At 35.3% G+C, this 23,048-nt stretch overlaps 1 protein-coding gene across 3 annotated transcripts in view; it reads right to left on the reverse strand.

Moving 5' to 3' along the window:
* Positions 1-3,361: 3,361 nt before the first annotated feature.
* The window catches only part of STT3B (STT3 oligosaccharyltransferase complex catalytic subunit B), a 104,594-nt gene continuing 84,907 nt past the window's right edge, over positions 3,362-23,048 (reverse strand). For 2 of the 3 annotated variants that reach the window (XM_059077324.2, XM_067005854.1), the window contains exons 6-16: positions 21,966-22,064; positions 20,699-20,845; positions 19,181-19,229; positions 17,627-17,781; positions 15,000-15,211; positions 13,604-13,791; positions 12,701-12,872; positions 11,646-11,819; positions 9,221-9,334; positions 6,652-6,864; positions 3,362-3,629 (exon numbers count right to left, since the gene is read on the reverse strand). In XM_059077324.2, coding sequence (XP_058933307.1) covers positions 3,549-3,629; positions 6,652-6,864; positions 9,221-9,334; positions 11,646-11,819; positions 12,701-12,872; positions 13,604-13,791; positions 15,000-15,211; positions 17,627-17,781; positions 19,181-19,229; positions 20,699-20,845; positions 21,966-22,064 — 1,604 coding nt within the window. In that variant the 3' untranslated portion in view covers positions 3,362-3,548. The remainder of the gene's footprint in view (positions 3,630-6,651; positions 6,865-9,220; positions 9,335-11,645; positions 11,820-12,700; positions 12,873-13,603; positions 13,792-14,999; positions 15,212-17,626; positions 17,782-19,180; positions 19,230-20,698; positions 20,846-21,965; positions 22,065-23,048) is intronic. The other variant, XM_067005853.1, reaches the window with a different exon arrangement.

The raw sequence follows: 23,048 nt of genomic DNA on the forward strand, positions 1-23,048 counted from the left end.
TCAGTACCTTGTAGAACTAGGAGGACAAATGTTGGTATTGAAACCTGCATGAAGTCTTTGCAGGGTTTCAGCCTGGGAATAATGAACCAGCCCTCACAGGGATGGCAGGCTAGCTCTGTGTATCATATAGCATCCCTTAAATTCGATTAATGTGACTCTGGCTTGCTAGTTTCACTAGGTACCTAGCAGAAACAAAATATTCTAGAAAGGAAAATATCCTAGGCCTAAACTTACTTAAACAATTTCTTAAATATGTGTCCAGAGCACACAATCTGCCCCCTCTCTCCTCCACACATTAGGAGGAAACACACACCAGAAACAAAACCCACAAGAGCTGAGTTAGTGGATTATCAAACACACTTTAAAATAACTATGCTCATTATGTTAAATAAAGCACTGTCAGTGGGTCAGCTGTAAACCATATAAAGAAACAGCAGATTTGGCATGGGAAGAAAGATAAACTCCAAATTGAAAAACAATAAGTAAAAAGAACTCAATGGATGGGTTTAAGAACAGATTAGCCATAACTGATGAGAGAGTTGCATCGAGAAAATACACAGACTGGAGAGGCAAAAGGAGAGAGCCAATAAAAGCTTAATTAACTATGTTCAATTGGAGTCTTGGAGAACATGCGGCAGAAACAATATTTAAAGAGATTTAAAGAGGTGATTTGGGAACTTAAAAAAAATGATGAAAAACAACAAGCTACAAGGCTGAAAGCCCAACAAATCCAAAATAGGGTACACTAGAAGGATGAAAAAGATACATCATGCAAACATCTTAAGAAAGTTGATATATAACTTACTAATCAGACAAAATAGGCTTTAACAAAAAGCATTACTGAAAATAAATCCTGATATTTCCAAAAAAATTGAAGGTTCAATTTACCAATAAAAGTTCTAAATATATATACACCTAATAATCTGGGTTCAAACATTTAAAAAAATCAACAGTTCAAAGAGGTACAGGCAAACCTACAACAGTATACAATTTCAATACATCCTTCTCAGCAAATAACAGAACAAGCTTCAGGGAGATTTTACACACAAACACTCTGGACCACAGAGCAAATTGCAAACATCTTCAAAGGATTAAAATCAGAGTATCTGATTACAATACAATGAAGGTAGAAACTGATAATAAAAGGATAACTAAAAAACCACCATATTTGAAAATCTAGAAATGTACATCTATATAACCCATGGTTCAAAGAAGAAAGTACACAAATTATGCATTAAACTCAATGACAGTTCACATCAAAATTTGGGAGAATGAAACAGACTATGATTGGAGTAAATTTATAACTTTAAATTCATGTATCACATTAAGGTAAAAAGAACAACTCTCCTGCAAGCAAACAGAAGTAAATTAACACTAATGAAATAAAAACACACAAAAATTCATTGAAAAATGAATGTTATCTTTGGACTTGCTGCCTCACTGCCTTATTTATACTACAGAGCACTCAGCTTGTTCAATTCTAAGATGTAGAATAAAAATAAAAGCTGTTTTACTGTCTATAATGTCACTTTTCTGCTACAATAAAATCTCAAGTGTGGTTACAATATAGTTTTTGCTGAGGCAATCCACTGAAGCGAAATGGGGTTCCCTAACACTGGAAAAGGTGAGAGATCATTCCTGCTCTTAATGAGAAAATTATACAAGACTTGGCTGATTAAATATCAGAACTTCACAGAGCAGGGCTTTTTTGTTAGAGTCCTAGCCTCATTTACATGGAGATTAAATTCTTATTTGGCTAGGTGTCTTCCCCTCACTCACCCATAAAAAGTCAAAATGAAATTTTCACTCTGGGGTGGAAAGGAAGGCAAAATAAATAATAGATTAGTTCAACTTAGACCTTAGACCTAAGTTGAACTAATCTAGCACTTTTTTTCCCTACATGTGTTCTCTAAAACCTTTGTAAAAGTGAACAAGAAGGAAGTATGTTAGTCCTTTCAAAAATAAAAGATGTATAAAAGACAACACTTAACACAAAATTTGAATTAACTTTATTTTCCCTACAGTCAACAACTTCTCTGCACTGAATTTTAAAGCAACAAAGTAAAATAAAATCCTCCAAATGACAAGGTATCAGAAATCCAGATTTAGTTACACTTTATTTGTGAAAAGGTTCAACCATTTTATTGGTATGTAAAAGAACCATCATCTGGGTCAAAAATGGATTCTATAAATCAAAGAATATTCTACACTTTGGAAAAGAAAATCAGCGGTAACATTCTCAATGAATATTGTAAATTACACTTTTCTTCATAAAAGTTACATACTATTCTGCACTTTTCCACCAAAAGCAGTGGTGTAAATTTGCTTGTTTATATTAAAAAAAGATATCCTGTGGCAGGAAAAACCCTTTCTCTTTCACTTTCACTAAACAGGAGAAAATTTTCAAGTCTATATAAAGTTGCCTATGAGACGGAAAGTGAACATGTTCAATCTCCATTTATATTTTAGTGCATTTTTTGGACAACTGTCACATTTTTAATAAAAGTTAAGAAAATGCATATAGCATTAAAGAGTGTTTCATCAAATGCTTAAGGGATTAACAAAATATGGAACAGAGGACAAAATCACTGTGATGGATGAAACTATTATAAAAATGAGAGAAATCCAGGCAAACTTTACAAATCCTTTGTCATTTTGAAGAATCACACAAAATGAACTTTGGCTACCTGTCCGCTTTAAGGGTTTCTTCCTTAATCTTTTGCATGTAAACTAAGTGCTAACCTCAGGACTAAGATACCAAACCCCATCCTGGTAATAAGCAACATTCTGTGCAGTTGCCATGATTTCCAAAGGATATAAATTTAGCCCTTGAATATGAGATCTGCTCTGTAAGTACCTGGTGAAAACAACTGCTAACAGCAGCAATAATGTTTCAACATTAAAAAAAAACTATTTGAATCGATTACTTACAGGTCCATCTTTGAAACAGCAGCTTCTTCTCAGAGCAAACAGTAAGCAATAGAAAATGTACATTTGATGAAACATTCTTTGCACTGGAGAAACATGAAAATAAATATAGTTCAAGGAAGTATAATTATTTTTCTAATACCTCTTTCTCAGACCGTACTAGTTTACTGGTTCAAGAAGCTTGCATCACATTTTGTCATTCGTATTTTACGTATTGCTATCTGGGTAATTCAAATAAAATGCAGGTCTTGTAAAAGAATAAAAACATTGACAAGTATGCATGTGCCAGGGACCAAATTGGAGGGTTCTTTGGTGCGATTAGTCCAAATTCTCAGATTTGAAGGATAACATGTACCAGTAAAAAAAAAAATCTGCTGTTAGACATTTACAGCAGTGCTCTGTCTTGCTTCACATTACAAATCAAAAACAGCTGTTCTCAGTAAGCCAATTTTATTTTTTAAATCAGGCATTGCCAGAAAGTTTTGTACATTAACCTGGACCAGTGATGGTTCCAGTGATGGTTCTGTACCCTCCGTCGCTGTGAAACATGACATGAGCTAAAGGCAAAGACCGGTTCTCACAAGGACATCTGCTTCAAGTTAGGAACCAGAACAGTATATTTAAACAGTCTTCTTAGACATTTTCTTGCCTTTCTTAAAAACTAGTTTATTTTTAATGTAGCCACGCTTCCTTTTTGCAGTCTAAAAAGAAAACAGAACACATGGTGTTAGTGCACGTTTCCTACGGATTAAAACTACAGATACACACATGGTTTACTGAAGAATGATGAAGACTGTCTTAATAATCCCTCAGATCTTTCTAGGGCTGGACTCCTTGAAACTGTCAATGAGCACCACAAACTGCTCTATGCCAAGGATGCTGAGATCCAAGATGAACTGGACTAGGTCCTCACCTTTAAGATGAAGGACGACCACAGCAGTCCTCAAACGCCTGTCATACATTCCTCACCATCAAGTGAATGAATCTCCACCTCCCCTCTCAACCACTAAATGCTTAGGTGTAATAATTACTCATATTTCCAGGCATGATAGAATATATAACTAGACTAAGGATTCAGAAAATGTTAATGGTGCTCCTAGTGTAGTTTCCAAGAATTAGCTATGTCAGAAATACAAACTAACTTAGTAACTTTTGGAGCCCCAATTTTCTTATCTGTAAAAAGTGAGGATGATTATAACTATCTACAAAAATAAAGAGAAATAAAGTTACTTGGCACATTCTCCAACTTAGGTAGGAAAATAAGCACTTAAATATTAAAACAAAACCCAAACACCAAGAAAAAAACCCGTAACACTCCTTGAGCATCACAGATCTTTAAAAAAGACACTTTTCATTTTTCTTAACACTTCAGGATTCCACTTAAAATACTGTCAACTGATGTCTGTGGTACAAGAAATAAATTACTACAAATGTGGTGGTAGAAATTACTGCAAAAATGTTTGCTATTTTAGAGTCTCACAAAGATAAATCAATATAGGACATGGGTCTGACAATCTGACATATTCATAGATACTGAAAAAAGCAAATTTCTTGGAAATTAGTACTTTAAGGCATCAGTCAAAGCACTGGGTTAGCAGCAGGTGAAGACTCAAGAGACTGACCCCTCAATTCAATTCTCACATTTAAATACAACTTTTGGAGGAGGTTTCAGAAACTCTGGCAAATGCTATGTCATGTACATATATTATGATGTTCAGTTTAAAACAATTTATAATTTTTTTCTAACAGCAACAAAAATACAAGGCAGAATGCAATCCTTCTTAAGGTCACAAGAATTAGCTACTGCTAACTTGCCCACAATATATGTTACCTTATTATTAACTTATTTTATTAGGGCAAAAAGTAAAGAATTTCAGAGGGCACAATTTGTAAAAATTCAGACCAGGCCAAGGAGTTGGTTTCTTTATCATCATCACCTACATTATTTCTAACTTGAAACCTTTTCTATGAGATCCTGTAAAATGCCCCAGGTCTCTGCACGTATGTATCTAGGTCCTCAGGGTGTTTCTCTCTAGGAGCAGGTGAGCCATGCAGCCCTGGACTACGGTTCCCAGTGCCTCAGCCATGTCAGCTTGGCAGTGGCAGGAAGTGGCTGCTGTACTCACATCCCCTTCAACCCCTGAAATAAAAACCAGGTTGGAGAGAGGAAAGCAAAACAAAAAACATTCCTGCTAGTAAAACTGAGTACATAGCCATGGAAACCAGAAATACTAGATCCAGGTTGTTGGCTAATAGAATATGTTTTTGGCATACAAGACAGATGGATTTTTATTTATCCATTCACTTATTTGGGGGAAATGATGAGAAGATAAAGAGGTCAGATTAAGAAACTTCACTATCAACAGTTATACAGCAAGTTCAATGCCTTGTTTTTCATAACTGGGCTGAGATGTCTTAGGAGTGACTGCCTTCAGACTGGCAGCATTTGTTCTGACTTCTGCACTGATGTGACTCACCAGTTTCTCCTACCACGTGCCTATGAGACAGCAGATCACTTGATATGACTGACACAGTGAGTGCCAGCTCTCTGTGACTTATTTAAATATGTTAGTCTAGATATGATAACCTATTCCTGGCACAGAAAGTATTCAGTTAAAGTTTCTATTTACATACCATACAGTTAATATTCAGCACTTTATAGTACAAATAGAAATAATCTGTATTCTGAATATATTTTAAGTAATACAAAGGGATAAGACAATTCCTTCAATGATTTAAAATAATTGATCTGAGCAATGTAAACCTAGTTTCAAGACTGGTTTCAAGACTTAAAGAAGACTGAGATCAGTCTAATAACAATTAGTATTATATGGGAATTACCTTAAAATACAATCTTAATATTTCTTATGACTGCTTATTATTTTCCATCTCCCACAGAGGGCAAACCATATAAATACTCATTTTTCAGTAGCTTTTATAGCAAAGATTAGATCTATTTGGCTTAAGTGAGCCATAATGACCTCCAATAGAAGACTTCATATCTTATTAAATATTTATTACAAAAGGATTGCAATAGTCTCATCATCATAATTCTACCTACAAGCTTTGTCATGACAATTACATTTAAAAATAATTATCTTAAGATAAATGATTTTTTTCATTCAAGACTCAAACCAACTCAAGTTTATTTTTTATTCAATGAATAATACATAACATCGTACTGAGAACGGAACATGAAAATGCTATATAAATTTGCTCTGACCAAAAGATGATGAACGAATCACAACTGTTATTACTTGTTTGGCATTTTTACTTTCACAAAGGTTCAGAAGCCACAGACACATCTCACTTTACAAACAAGTCTTACTAATGGGAGTGGCACAAGCTAAAGCCAGAACGCCTCTGGAAAATAGCTTGATTCACTGATAACCACTCTTCTCTATCCAGAACTATCCAGAACAGTTGCTGCTTGGGGTACCTGAAGTGCTCAGTTTGCAAGGATTGCCCTCAGCAGGCTGGCTTTATATCTACTTTGTATATAAGCCTTGGTCTTTATTCATCTGGCAAATGAAAATTTGTTCGTAATTTTCAGTAATTATTTATCAGTCAAACCAATCAATCTTGAGTTACCCTTTTTTTCTTTTTTGAATTTTATTTTATTTATTTTTTTATACAGCAGGTTCTTATTAGTTATCCCTTTTATACATACTAGTGTATATATGGAGTTACCCTTTCATAAACATGACTTCATTTGGCACCCACCTTCTTTGACAAATACTTCTGTTTTGGGAAAATGTTGGTTACTCGAGGTTTGTGGTCTAGTGTCTCCCTGTTATCGGGTGCTTTCACTTTATATATCCTTACAAGCCAGTGCTCTGATGTAAAGGCCTCCTCCAAATGCTTGAATTTAATGTCCTTGTTTCCAATCTCAGCATTACGTGTTCGATCAAAACCTGGGGGTGTACGGAAATCCAGCTGCAAAAGTGACATTAGTATTGGATGTTAACCACATTGGAAAGCTTGCAATATTAGAAGGTAGTAAATGTTAGCAGCAGAGTAAAACTTTCTCCTTTTAAACTAGGAAAACACAATCAGAGCAATATATTGTAATAGTTCTTATATGTTGCTAACCAGATAGGAAAAACTCTGCAAGAGAGAAACTAAATACATCAGAATTAGAGTTTCACTGAACCCTTAAAGTGGATGAACAGCCTGCAGGCATAAAAAAACCAAAATAGCAAAATTAAATCCATTAAAACCCTTCTTATAGGTATTCAGAGAAAACACACAGAAGGGCCTGCTTTTCTGCCCCAGGGCCTTGCACTATACTATCTACTCTTTCAATCTCAAAGTTCTTCATCCAGTGATTTTTGCATGGCTGGTCCCTTTCTATCCTTTGGTCTCAGCCCAAATGCCATCCCTACAGGAAAATATTTTCTTGAGGTTGATGGTTGAGAAGTCTCCTCCATTGATTCCTTATTCTTTTACTCTATAGTGTTTGTTGCTAAGGTTTTTATTTATTTTTAAAATTACCTATATCCTCCAACAGGACGTAAGCTGCATGATGAACTTCACACACTGAATAGTGTGGCTCTATCTCACCAGCATTACTTGTTAGATCAATGCACAAGTAAAGCAGTGAAGCTAATCAACCTGAAACTGGGAACTAGAAAGGAAGTCAGACAAGCCAAACCATGGGAAGATTAACCAAGAATGAAAGGAGGAAAAAATGGAGGAACGGGAGAAGATTTTAAGAAATTCTCAGACTAAGTTTATGTTGCCACACAGAACTTAAATGAATTCAACTTAAAAATAAAACCAAAAACCAAATCTCCTCCAGTGCGAGAATAACTTGTTATTGCACATCTACACAAGAGCAAAGTTATATACTTCATGTCTTAAACATATTATTCTTGAGTAGGGAAAGGCATCAAAATGAATGCATGCTAGAGGCACGGCTTAGAGCTCTTGATAAACGTGACAGAAAAAAAAAGTCCTTCAATGCTCTCATTAGTGAACAGAGAAACTAATCTTTCACCCATTTTCTGAGGTAGCTAATTATTATGGCTTAAGTTGCTTCTTTCTTAGCATGAGTTTAGAGACCAAGCAGTGGCCTTCAAAGAAAACACAAACAAAAAACTAAATCTTGGGCTTCCCTGGTGGCACAGTGGTTGAGAATCCGCCCACCAATGCAGGGGACACAGGTTTGAACCCTGGTCTGGGAAGATCCCACATGCCACGGAGCAACTAGGCCGATGAGCCACAACTACTGAGCCTGCGCGTCTGGAGCTTGTGCTCCACAACAAGAGACTCTGTGAAAGTGAGAGGCCTGCACACCGCAATGAAGAGTGGCCCCCGCTCACCGCAACTAGAGAAAGCCCACGCACAGAAACGAAGACCCAACACAGCCCCCCTGCAAAAAAAAAAATTTTTTTTTAATTAAAAAAAAACCACCTAATCTGGTAGTAAAATTTTTGTCTATTTTTTCAGAGCCACCTGTAGGGTAATTCCAAGCAAATAATGCTGAAACAGTATCTTGATCCCTGGTATTTGTATAAAATTAAACAATTTTTCCTCTGTCATTAATGTAACCTTAGTATGAAGGTGTAACTTGGTATGACAGTCATGCAATCTGAGAGCTATGAAGAATCATAGAAGCCATCAGTCCAACCCCCATTATACACAGACAAGGAAAAAAACAAGTCCAGAAAGAATGTGACTTGTCCAAGGGTTACGTGACCTGACAGAGCCAGATCTGGAACCCAGGTGTTGTGACAGTCCATTATCTGTTCTTTTTGCCACAATGCCTCTTTGCCCATTCACTCATTTTTGTCGACTCTTAATCTTTTGTACCATATCATTCCAATTTTCTGGGAAAGCTCTGACCCAGAGAGTCCTAGCTCTCTGTGGTAATGGAGAACAGGGAAACAGTGAATATGTGAAGTGACTAAATAATTCATCTCTTTAATTTCAGGCTTTCCCCGACCAGGCAGTGAAGTTAAACTACTTAAGATCACACTGTTTCCCAGCTGGAAGACCTCTTCCCAGTCTTCCAAAAGCATGAAGTCAAAAAGTGAGATGGCAAGCAAAGAATGGATTTGAGCCTATGTTAATTAACAATTTTGGAAAGAAATCTTCGATCTAAGAAATATTTCCCCATTTTTTTTACATACAAGTTTCAGAAATTAAATTTAATAGAGAAAAGAATCTTCAGATTAGCACATTTTTCTTTACAGCACAACCAAAACATCATTATCCTGTTTTTTAGAGTCAAACAAGCCTACTTAATATTCCTTTGAATAAAGATTATAGAAAAATTGATGTAACTAACCTGCATTTCTCCAAATCTGTAGTATGACATTTTATACATAAGGCAATTCAACAAAGTAGGGGATCCTGCTTTGTCTACACGGAATTCTCCTTGTGGGGTGAAATAGTCACTTTCCTACAGGAAAGAATCCAGAAGTTTGTGTCAGTTTAATATAACCAATTCAAAGCTACAGGTTCCCTTTTTCATTTCCCCATAAGAACTAACTTTTGAGGTATCTTCATAAAGCCATATTTAGTTACATCTCAAAAAAACATAGTATCAGAAGATGAATTTATAAATTTAATGTCATCTCTTAAAAAACCCACAGAACTATCATGGGTGTTTTTTAAAGCTCAGTATAGAAATCATTTATAGTAAACAAGAGTATCCAAGAAAACATAGAGAAAAAGAACAATAGTCTGTTAGAGTGAGGAAGGAAGTCTACCAGATTTTAAACCATGTTATAATAAAACCTCAATAATTTAAGAAAAAAAAAAGGTACCAATACCATGGTTTAATATCAGGTAGGCCGACTAAATTTGTTCTTTATTTTTCCATATGAACTTTTAAAATCATTTCTTTAGTTGAGAGGGGAATGTTTAGAAAACTTCTGTAGGAATTTTTATTGGGAGTGCATCAAATTTATGAATTAACCTCTAAGAGGGCTAATCTGATGCCATCAATAGAAATTCCTCATCTAGGAATTTATCCTACAGAGATACTTATACATGGGCAAAATGATGAGTGTAGAAAGTTATTTACTGCACCATTGTTTATGAGATTAAAAAACTGGAATCAACCTAAATGTCCATTAACAGGGACAGGTTAAATAAATCATGGTGCACACACACAATGGAAGACACTATGTGATATATAAAAAAAAAAAAGGAACGAAGAAGGATCCCCATAAGATCTCCACAATATATTGTGAAGTGGACTTTTTTCTTTTCCTTTTCTTGGGGTGGGGGGTGTAAACTTTTACTGTATATCCCTTTATATTTTATTTTTTGAACCATGTGAATGTGTAAATTACCTATTCACAAAGCATAGGAATTAAGGATTTTTCTCTATATAAATGGTTCAAAGCATATATCTGGATCTACCACGTCAGTTTTAACACTGCTAAAGCAAATGCACAAATGAAAATTACATACTAGGAGGATTAAATTAAGACCAATTTAACACAAGGTAATACTGTTTATTAATCGTAGTTAAGGGGAAATGTCACAGCATTTACATTTAAACAGGAAATCTGGGGCTTTACTGGACTTCGTCCCTGTCACATAAAACACATTCATACATTTTCCCAAAAGGTTCTTTTATTCTGGATCAAACATCTTACTCTCATCTTTTGTGCCTTCACCACGTAAACCACAATGCTGGGTGCCCAACCTCTCTGAGCTCACAGCTGAGTGGGAGAGATACAACAGAATCTACCTACAAACCAGGCTGGATGTGATCTGATGATGCACCAGAGAAGGGCTTCTGGAGAGGGGACAAATCTGTGGTAGGGAAGGTACTCCAAGAAGAAAAGAGTATAAACACGTGTGTCAGATGAGCCAAGGAAAGAAACCACGAGGCAAGTTACATGGGCTAGAGTAGATCGACAGAGTGGAAAAAGGTGATAGAAGGACAAGAGGCCAGCAAAGGAAAGTGAAGTATTAAGGGGTTGCATTCTGAGTTAAAGCGTTTGGATTTCATACCACTGCTTCATTATTTCAATCATCATTATGGTTATTTCAAACCAGCCACTAGGCTGAAGCTTCATCTCTGTTACTATAAATTCTCATAACAGCACTACAAATGAATTATTCCTGGCATCTGTTAGTGATCAACTGAAACAGCTGTAATCACCATTATAACACTAGAACCTAGAACAAGACCTAGTGCTCAAAGCATATAATGCTGACTGGCTGAAAAACAACTTGCCCATAGCACCAAGCTGACAGTGGCAGGGTTTAGTTCCAACTCACGTCTGTCTGGTTTCAAGGCCCCTTTCCTTAAACTAATGAAGGCTTAAAAAAAAAAAAAAAAAAGGTGGAAAGTTACATGATCAATGTCATGTTAGACTGGGAGGGGGAACAAGACTAAGGCAAAGATAGCAAGTTCAAGGCTACTGTCCTATTTCAGGTTTATGAGCATAGGGGTCAATGCCAGAGTGGAAGCAATGAAAATGGAAGGAAAGGACAGAACTGACAGGCTGTAAGGAGTAAAGGCAAGAATTCTGACAAGGGATTGCTTTGTAGGGGAGAATGGAAGTACCAGGTATGAGTTTCCAAAGTTTTAAACCTGGGAAAATGCTTATGGTATCTTTAATAAACAGTAAAGTCAGACTGAAGAACTAATTTGGGGGACAGGATAATGAAGACAAACACAATGCAATTAGCAAGGTAAGAGGGCTACTGGGAGCTGTCTTTCACACACCGAGAACGACCTAGTTTCTTACCCGAATATCTTTTGGATGTTCCCCTTCAGCTATCCTAACCATCCAGAGAAATTTGTTGATATCATCACCAGAATACCCAATAACCCCTCCAAAAATAACCAAAACATAATCTACATCCAGACTCCTCATGATTTTATAGGCTGCTGTTTCATTTGAAGACATGGCTTTTCCCACCTACAGAATAAAAAATGAGAATGTGTGTACTTAGTCCCAAAATACACTAAAAATAAAAATGAAAGCACATTTTTACTTTAAGATGGAATGCATCTCGAGTTTGATTTACATGGAATTCTTTTTATAGAAATGAATTGCTATGAATTCAACAGATTTACTGAGATTTATAAGCACCTCACTTACTACAACCAATTATAGCAGAAATGTCAAAATCAGAAACACATGCTCTAATATTTTGCTAATAATTAGGTCTCATGAAATTAACATTTTAATATGAAAGCAGGCAAGCTTAAAAGAAGTAGAACTTCTCATAACCTCAGGATGAGGATGACCATCCATCTAGCTAGCACAAATAAATTCTTCTCTTCAGTTTACTAAACATCTAATGATTAGCTACAACACTAATACAAAGAGAACTCATTTGGCTAACACCCAGTTATCTATTTAAAATCTTTAAAGAACAGAGAGGTGATTACTTTAATTAACGTAAATTAGTTATTTAATAGCTACAGCGAACATAATTTGCATGCCCATAAAACACAGTGCATTTGTTTTACATATTTGCAAATACTTTTCTTAACTTATGAAATGGAAAATACAAGACAAATGTAATATTTCAAGTTTCAGATTTTGCCTAATTCTCCAGCAAACAGCCTACAATTCTGAATGATACTTAAATAAATTCTATTCTTAAAAACAAAATAAGTAAGCATACCTTGAACTCACTTTATTGAATAAATATGTAGAGAAGTATGTTCAAAATTCAGCAAGCAAAGAGTACTTTCATCCACATTTTTCCTACTTAATCACAAGTGAAGTCTGATTGCTAAGTAGTGAATAAAGGTTTGTAGCTTTTGATCTTTTGTTGATCAAATTCTTACCAGTGCTATGTGGCTGTTATTCCAGGTGTTATTATCCACCAAAGTAGTTCTATTAGCCATCCCAGCTATTTGATAGCCATAATCCCACCAAGACATCACTCGGGCATGTTCATCTGTATTTTGCCTCAGCCAAAAGTAAGCTTCTCTAAAATCATCTAAGATATTCCTGGTGCTGAAAACAATCACAATATTCTTTTAAATGATATCTTAGAAGTGTGAAGTTGGTAACTTAAAACCTTGAGGTGCCAGGCCACTAAGTAATTTCACATTTTAAGGATGGTAGTTAAAAGCCTCCATAGTAGGGAGAAAAAAAAAAAAAAATCCATGAAGAGCTAGACTAGTGCTTCTTAGACTTTAATATGCATACAAACCACCAGGCCATCTTGTAAAAAAGCAAATTCTGGTTTAGTAGTTCCGAGGTGGAGCCTGATACTGGGCAAGTCTAATGAGCACCCAAGTGAAGCAGAAGCTGGGGTGGGAATGCGTGGTTGCAGTACATAAACCAGCTATCCTTAAACTGTAGCTGCATCAGAATCACCAGGGGGGCTTATTAAACGACAGATCGCTGAGTCTCACCCCCAGGTTTCTCATTCTACACACTGAGGTGGGGTCAAGAATTTACATTTCTAAAGGATTTCCTGGTAATGATCATGCTCTGTGTCCAAGCACGACACTTTGAGAAAGACTAATGTGTATGTTATATATGCAAAGATATTTTGGAAAAGAGCATGAAATACAATGATTATTACCTACTTCTACCAAAGGGGACGGGCAGGGGAAAGGTCACAAGAAAAGCACAGAAGATTCAAATGCAGAGCCTCACAAACATCTTTGAATTCTATCTTTTGAGACAGGAAAAAAAGGTAGGTATAAAATCCTTTTTTAGTCAAGTTGTCTTCTTACCCGTCATGATTGTAAGAGGCCAGGACCACACTTGGGCTGGAGTAGGCATTGCTTGTGACCCAGGTACAGTGGACTGCAAACATCATCAACAGCATCAGCATCAACATTGTAACAATGCTTTTTATATTAGGACCTAATCCCTCTTCAGTTTTTTCCTGTTCAGTTACATGCTTCCTCACTTTACCTGCCTGAAAATGCAAAAAAACTGATGAGACAAATTCATCATTTGACTTGCTTTCATTAAGACACTCAAAAGGGAGAAGTTGGGAGAATGTTATCTATCAATTTAATTCTTTCAGAAGGAAAATGTATAACCATCAGGAATTCTCATGTGGGTCATACAACATTTTCTAAAAATTATCAAGGTGGATTCTAAGTCAAATGTGAATGAAAAGGCTTCCTGGAACTAAACCCAATCCAGGAGCAGGTTGTGGAGCAAAAAATCTCCAGTAAGAAGCTGCTTTCAAACTTAACTGTCCTTATGTTTTATGTAAATACAAAGGGGATAACCAAATGGTCTCATGCTGGCCACCTTTTCTTATAAAAAATCTGAATTCCTTACCCTGAAAACAGCAATGTCCAGCTATAATCCAGACCATATAGGACTTCAGTATAGGAAAAAACTGCATTATCAGAATCAGTTTTCTAATTTCCAAACCCCAAACCAATAGACTTGTTAAAATCAAGATTACATTTTTGAAAACAAAACAAAAACCTCACCGAACAGAGAATAGGTCAGAGGTTCTGAATTGCAAGGCTAGTTATTAAGAAACCACAAAACAAAACATAACAAACACAAAAGCAGGTATGTGCCTTATTAGCACTAATCTGTATGAATAATATTGGACCTATCATAGTAAAGAAAGAAAATTTCAAAATTAATATGTATACTGCGAAGCTTCATTGCTTATTGCTACTTAAAAATCTAGTTAATAAAGTTTACTATGTCATCCAAGACAAGTGCTCTGATTCTGTCTTTTCCACACTTGCACCAAATATAATCCTGCTCTGTTAGCTGAGAAGTTAAAAGTGAATTATATTATTATATGGGGCAGCCACCTAGTGCTAACGAACTGGAGACTTTTTTTTTAAGGCACTTATTCCCCTCGTGAATCACTATTCAGTCAACCAAATATTTTAAAAGTTTACAATGAATATAGACCTCAAGGATAAGCACTTTGCACATGGTTTCAGAAGGATTTATAGTGCTAAATTTTATGTAATTTAGTAGACCAACCAGGATTCAAAGTTTGAGGCAAGCAGTAAAGACCAACTAGAAATGTCATAGTTTGCCTAAATTCTTGTTTAATCACCCTTTATAATATATATAAGTTCTTACTGTGGTGGAAAAATAAAACACGTAAAAATTTTAAAGGCCTTACTTTAGATTTCCCACCTTATCATACAAATTTCCTGGGTTTCTCTTGTCATCCTCATCACTGCTGTCCTCCACAGGTGGGTTTTCCCTTTTCATGTCATCCCCCAAATAATGCTCAAAAACATTTGAGAATGCAATTGCAGACAGCATACAGACGACCGGAGTCAAGGTCAACATCAGCCGCACCATCACGCCAGCAAAGTAGACAGCACTGATGGCATACAGAGCAACTGGAAAGACAAGTTCTCTCGTAACACTTCAGAAGAGAAAAGGGTCCCAGGAAACTCCACTGACTGACTAAAACTATTTAAAACAAAATCTAAAAACAGACAAACATCTCATAAAGGGGCTAATTGGTTTTATTTATTTATTTATTTAAAGAGGAACTTTCTTAAAAAAATAAATTTATTTTATTTATTTTGGTTTTGGCTGTGTTGGGTCTTTGTTGTTGCATGCAGGCTTTCTCTAGTTGTGGCGAGCCGGGGCTACTCTATGTTGCAGTGCGCAGGCTTCTCACTGCAGTGGCTTCTCTTGCTGCGGAGCACAGGATCTAGGTGCGTGGGCTTCAGTAGTTGTGGCATGTGGGCTCAGTAGTTGTGGAGCATGGGCTTAGTTGCTCCACGGCATGTGGGATCTTCCTGGACCATGGCTCAAACCCATCTCCCCTGCATTGGCAGGCGGATTCTTAACCACTGCACGCACATCAGGGAAGCCCTAATTGTTTTTAAATTGATAATGCTAACCAATTTAAAAGTCATATTTAGAAATTATAACTAGTGTTGACAAGATAAACACTGCATATCAACAGTTTAGAGAAGCAATATCATGACTCAAGTTTAATTATAGCTACTATGGGGAATGAGACAATTCATTATTTGTCAACAGCATCACATATTAGAAAAATACGTTAACTGACAGATGAAAACATGTTTGGTGAATTGTATTATTAGGCACAGTAAGTTTATAGAATCAAATAAAGTCTACGAAAAGCCTGTGCCAGTATCTGGCATAAAGCCTGCTTTAAAGTAAGAATGGGATGAGAAGAATATAATTTCTTACCAAAGGAGGAACTTATAAAGTTATTGCCAAGAAACTAAAAAAAAAAAAAAAATTGGAAGTAATTTCCAACAGTCAAAGCTTTCCAGATAATGTGCTCACCACAAGGAAAGGCTCTATCATTTCTGGCTAGAGGCTATATGACTTTACAAAGTTATTGAGTCATTTGGGTGCCTATCTCATCTGAAGCTAATTCACATTTTTTTCCTGACTAAAAAAATATTTATTATACCATATTGTTTATCTCAATGGATTTTTATATATGCATACACCTATGTAATTACCACCCATATAGAAATACAGAACATCTGTATACCTCCTCAGGAGAATCCCTCATGCCTCTTCCCAGTCAATAACTGCTCTGCCCCTCACTGCCCCCCCCCTTTTAACTTAAAAGTCCAAAAAGATAATCACTATTTGGACTTTTAAAGCAATAATTTAGTTTTCCTTATTCTTAAACTTCATAGTAATGAAATTATATAAAAATGTTCTCTTTTGTACTGGTTTCTTTTAATTACCCATGCTATTCTTTTATTAATTGTTGTGTTGTATTCTACTGTACAAATACATAAAAATCTCTTTATCCTACTGCTGATAACCTTTGGAATGTTTCTAATTCGGGCCTATTATGGATAAAGTTGCTATGTATACTCTTAAACATGTCCTTTATGGGACACATGCTCTTCCTACTCTTGGGTATATACCTAGGATTGGGACTGCTAAGTCATGAGTGGGCAATATGTCTAAGCTAAAATCTTTTTGAATGATGCAATATTAACATGGCCTTATCCAGAGTCCACTGACCTACAGAAACCAGTAAAGAAGGAGTGTCATCCTTTGGTTAGAACCTATGCAGATGCTATTTTATCTCTCCTGACTTCACTCTGGAACAGTAACTTTTGAGTGTCTCTCATGGTCCAGGACCCATACTTGCACAAACTATTTGCTTGAATGACCCTGTGCATATTACAAAGCTTTTTCAGTTTCAGGTTTTATCAAATGCAAAACAGCCACAGCATACTTCTTGTGATGACTGAATTACATAAAAGTGTTTGGTATCTGTTTATTTTGTCCATCTATATTTTGAATGTCAGATCCTAAACACTGGCTTTAAAATAGTTTGTATATATAAGTCTTGTAAGTTGGAAATTATACAAATCTATCAGTCAAGAGGGTGTTTACTTAAAGGTGATTCTTATTCCATTACAAAATGTACTTTTGCACTGAAATTTGGATCATGGATGCCCCTGCAAATTTCTTCCTACTTAATTGGATTTAACTGAGAAAATAAAGTCAAGTCTATTCTGTCAAGTTATAATTTCCAATTCTCAGCCACAGACTATAATTACATTAACCTCTCAGAAAACAATAAATTGAATGAAAAATTTATATACTAGTCCAAAATGAAAAGTTAATAATTAGAGTATATATAATGCAAATTCACTGAATTTTTCTTGGTTAAACACTTATGCAAAGGGAGGAAAGTTTACCTTAAATATGCATAGAGTCAAGCAAAGAAAAACAAAACTTTAAAGTGCAGTGATAATCTCAACAAAAATAAATATATCAATTTATTAAAAACCTCTTACCAAATACTCTTTCATCGTTGATATTTTTAATGCAGAACCACAGGCCTGCCGGGAAGGTACACACAAGAATATGTAGATCAAAGAAGAAAGATACCCAAGTTGTAGGTTGATGCTCAGACACTGATGCAATAATTGGAATGTGTATTTTTGCATACCTGGTATTAAAAAAAGTTAACATTTTTAAAAGTAAATGATAAAACAGGAGTTCTTTTTAGATGAATAAACTTTCTCTGATTGTAGATATGGTTCCTATCCCTACCTCTTCTTGCTTAAAAGTATATGTATGTACTTTTATGTACATACATATGTATGTAACCACCTAGAATGGAAATAAATCTGACACACACTGGTAAAACCAAAACCAATATGTCCCTCCTAAAATCAGAATTATCTAAGGCCAGTTATAAAAGTGTTGGCTCTGACTTCTAACACAAAAATCTTTGCTCAAATAGGAATTTGTTTTGCAGTTTTAACTTAGTATTTTTCTAAGTTTGCATCAATGAGCTTCACTATCTTCTGGACTTATTACTAGCAGAAATACCTTATCCGATAAGATATCATATTGCCACAATACCTTTCTTAACAAGGAGATGGCACAGAGGCTGGTGAGGGAAATGGAAAAGACAGGACAAATTTTCCCTGAAATTCCAAAGTGGTCAGCTAAAGTCTTAAAGCAAGAATAAGTATGACTAACAAAAATTTAACCTAGGATTTTAACCTAAACAGAATAACTAACTTCTACTACTGGGGTTTTCCCTAAAACTCTGGTGATGCAAAGGCTGATCTCTGGAAGTTTGTGTCTGTTAGCTTCAGCCATTCATACATAATTTGCTTATGCCCTTTAATTAGTCATGGGCAGGAGCCCTTTTGGGCAGGCCTGTTTAATAAATTGTGGTAGGTTTTTTATTCGGCCACATGGGGAGTAACAAAAAAGATGGAATAGCAGAATCAAGGGAGAGAAGTAAATTATCACCAAGAGATATTTACTTATCCTTAGGAAAACATTTCTAGAGATAAAAAATTATTGAGCTAATTTAAAACTAAATTTTTTTTACTAACTCTTTTTACAATAGCACTCTTAAAAAGCACAACAAATATTCTCTAGTGTATTTGATAGGTTAAAAAATATCAAGAAACTTAGATAATGTGGTATTAAAAAGTAAGTTAAATTTTTCTTCATATCTATGGCATACATATGCTATAACATAGCTTCTATCTTTAATGATTAAAAATTAAAAATTACTAACAGATGGAAACTTTGAATACATTGGTAAAAACAAAAATCAATTATTAAAATGGCACACGTTACCTGAAATGTTTTAACAAATAAAACTAAAATAAGGAGTTGCCCATGAACAGAAATGTGACTTACATATCACACTAAAGGTAAATTCCAAACAGGTATTTTAACAGACAAAATACAACATTTACTAAACTAGTACATGCTAGATACTTTAGAAATGTTGCCCAGGTATTGACAGAGATCTAACGTTAAATAAAGAACAGACGACAAAAGGGAAATAACATGAGGGCAAATAACTTATCTGCACTTACCCAGTATCCCACAATGAGTAAAATCTGCCACTCCATGGTGCAATGTAACCTTGGAAGGAAAAATGTAGAGGAAATTAATCTGCCTTTTCACTGTTTTTATGTTTATTGATTATTATGGATTAATTTAAGCTAATATTAAAAGAATTCTTGTTTTTTAAAAAAATACGTGACAATGTATTTCACAAAGCTGGCAGTCAGATAAAATAAGTTTAGGGATCAAATTAAAAAAATATCCACGGACATTACATTTCCAGAGAAATACAACAAGTTGACAGATAAAATTGTAGAATGTTTTCCAATTCTTTTTTTTTTTTTGCGGTACGCAGGCCTCTCACCGTTGTGGCCTCTCCCGTTGCGGAGCACAGGCTCCAGACGCGCAGGCTCAGCGGCCATGGCTCACAGGCCCAGCTGCTCCAGGGCATGTGGGATCTTCCCAGGCTGGGGCACGAATCTGTGTCCCCCGCATTGGCAGGCGGACTCTCAACCCCTGCGCCACCAGGGAAGCCCTCCAATTCTCTCTTAAACCTCAACTACACTAGTAAAATAAAGCTAAGATATTAAGATAACATTGGATAATTTTAAAAAGTGAGAGGTGTCCAGTATGCCAAATTTAGATAAATTACAAAGATGATTTTAATTTTTTAAAAAATTTATTTTTTAAAAATTTATTTTTGGCTGCATTGGATCTTCATTGCTGCACGTGGGCTTTCTATAGTTGCATCGAGCGGGGGGCTAATCCTTGTTGTGGTACACAGGCTTCTCATTGCGGTGGCTTCTCTTGTCGCGGAGCGTGGGCTCTAGGCATGAGGGCTTCAGTAGCTGTGGCTCGCAGGCTCCAGAGTGCAAGCTCAGTAGTTGTGGCTCATGGGCTTAGTTGCTCCGTGGCATGTGGGATCTTCCTGGATCAGGGCTCGAACTCATGTCCCCTGCATTGGCAGGTGTACTCCCAACCACTGTGCCACCAGGGAAGTCCACAAAGATGATTTTAAACATTCCTGCCTTTTATTCCTGTCAATTAATTCTTCATGATTTTATGACATAGGCTGGTACATTAATTTGATATACCTTCAGAAAGAATTTGACTTGTTTCTAGGGACTAGTAAAGTCAGGATTAGAAAGTAACTCAGAATCCAGAAGCAGACTGAAACTGATTTGGTTGACTGTTTAAAATCAGGAGATAGAGTATAAGTACACAAGGGAGGGTAAATCTGCACTGTTAACACTGGAAGCTTTGAATTTTATACATTTTGGGCCTATTCATCCATCAAGAGAAGGATGCTTGAAAGTGGATTTATCAGAACCTGAAGCAGCAAAATTAAGATACTGTTAAAAAAAACCCCCAAATTTGTAGTGCTATTCATATTTTAGAACCTTTGACTATTATTTTCATACAGTTTGTAAAGAAACCACAATATTTGACCTATTAGGATATATGGAACATGTACAAAATTTGAAAAAGAATTACCTTTTGCAATAACCTAGAGACAAGATTCATATCCTACAGGTGATGACACCTACCTGTATAAGTCAAATAGATGACACTAAGGAACACAGCACCTGCAGCTAGTGATACACCCAAAAAGAACAGGGTCTGGAACTCTTGTTTTGTTAATCGGTCTCTCAGATACTGCAAGAAAGCATAAGCTTGCAGCAATGCAAAGACACCTAATTAAAGAAAAGGTTCATATAAGTAATCAACAAAGCATTTTTACCAAGGACATTTACAAACGTTAATTTGGAAGACCTTCTTAGAATACCTTGTACCATTCATATCAAAGACTAGTCATTTGATCTGACATTTCCTTTGTCAAATGACAGTTAACCAATTAATACATCCAAAAAATTCTGTTACATATTTTTTTCAAAATGATCAGACTCCCCATACGTGGACCAGGCAAGAAAAATCTCATTTCAATAACTGAAGCCTATTCAGCACATTAAATTCCACCCTTTGTCCCATATTTTAGCAACGTTTTCTAGGAAAAAAAACAAAGAAACATCACTAAAAAAATAATTCTCAGATTTACTGAAGGATACAAATGACCTGGATCAGGAGAATCCTGATATATGGTTACTGTTTATAGTTGGGTGGGGGGTGGAGATGGTTCAAGATTCTTACTGAGAATCTGATGATAAAAGCTATGGAACATCACCTCAGAAAATTAAATATACTGATATTTATAAAATGCTACAAACAAAATAACTACACACAGACTTCCTATGGATCATGCACCTTGTGTGGAGAATCTCTGATAAAGTTTTAATCACAGATCTCCCACTGTATCTTGTTATTTGTGACTGAGATTAACGATGGCAAAATGCTCTGTTTTAGGGAGAGGAACTATATGACCTTATAATCAATATGAAAGCCATTAATTCCCGTTAGTGGATATGGATAAAATATTTTAGTGAGATATATGGAACATAAAAATGAAATGTTCCATCTAAATTTGGTAAAATGAAAACTCAGTGATACAGTAAGTCAGTGTACAGATACACTATTTAATTTATACAAAGCAAATATTATTTAGTGTTTGCAAAAAAGGATGTTTTGCTTTTTCAAAACAGTCACAGCTGGCAAGATAGGCACTTTTAGGCGCACAATATCAGAAAGTCTCCATAAACTCTATGATATTCATATTTTATAGTGGTGATGTTTTAGAACCAATATGATGAAAATTAAAAACAACTACAAAACCGCAAAAGAACCCTTCATTCCACTGAAGATCAGACAGTCATACCTTCACAGATTCTTTAGAAGAAAGAAAATAAATATTTTTCATACCTGCAGCTGCCATGTGTTCACTTGTTCTGATTGGTTGGAATCCCACAAAGGGTATCTGCATGGATAATATTAAGCCCACAATATAGAAAGTGCTATATGCTATAAAGACAAAATAGGAAACAAGGATAATTTACTATTACCAATAAGTACTTAAAACATAAATATATGCACAACTCATATATTTTTAGCAAAGTTTTAACTGAACTTATTTTAAGAATAGAATACTGAAGTGACTATTCTATTTGATACATATTTGATGGTTAATCATACATTATTATAAATCATGAAATTCTCTCTGCTATTTAAAAAAATATTATTTTAAGGAGACTGGTGCTGTTTTACTCTCCTGAAAATGGAATCAAGTTTTTTTTCAATCTATCATTAATAATTAATGACATAACCCAAGAAGCTATGTAATACATAAGTAAACATCATTCCTATTGGCATTAACCCGAAGTATGAATGACCAAATGAATACTTGTCATCATCATATATGAATAGCTGCTGTTGTCTCAAAAGCTTTTAAGTATTCACACCCTATTTATAGTTTCCTAACACTTTTGTACAGTACTTAACCAGTTGAAAAAAAAAAATCTTATGTTTATCCACTAAGTTTTCTGTGATTAAAGAAGAAAAGAACTAAGTACACAGAAGTCAAGCCATAAAACAGACTAGTTACTGAATTTATTAGGATCTAATAAAGGAAACTTATTTGCTCTTGGCACTGAATATACTATATAGTATTCTTGGCTTATATCAACCTAAGTGTATAGGTAAATTGGGGAGGGGCTACAATTTGTATAACAGACTTATTTTTGCATTTAGGTGTTCACAGATCACTACCAGACAAGCTGATAACAGTGAAAGTATTTGGAATCACTGTAATTAAAAATTATTTAGAAATGAAGTTAAAACTTATGTAAAATAAGTTAATATGAAGATTATTCCATTATAAAGCTTATTCACATACTTTATGAAGTACAGTCAATATTTACTTGTTGGCAAATAAAGTAATCTATTAGAAAAAAAAGACTGCAAGAGAACTGTTATAGCAGGCATATCTGTATGCTACACATTGTACAA

Source organism: Kogia breviceps, chromosome 10 (genome assembly GCF_026419965.1).
Source record: "Kogia breviceps isolate mKogBre1 chromosome 10, mKogBre1 haplotype 1, whole genome shotgun sequence".
Lineage (NCBI taxonomy): Eukaryota > Metazoa > Chordata > Mammalia > Artiodactyla > Physeteridae > Kogia > Kogia breviceps.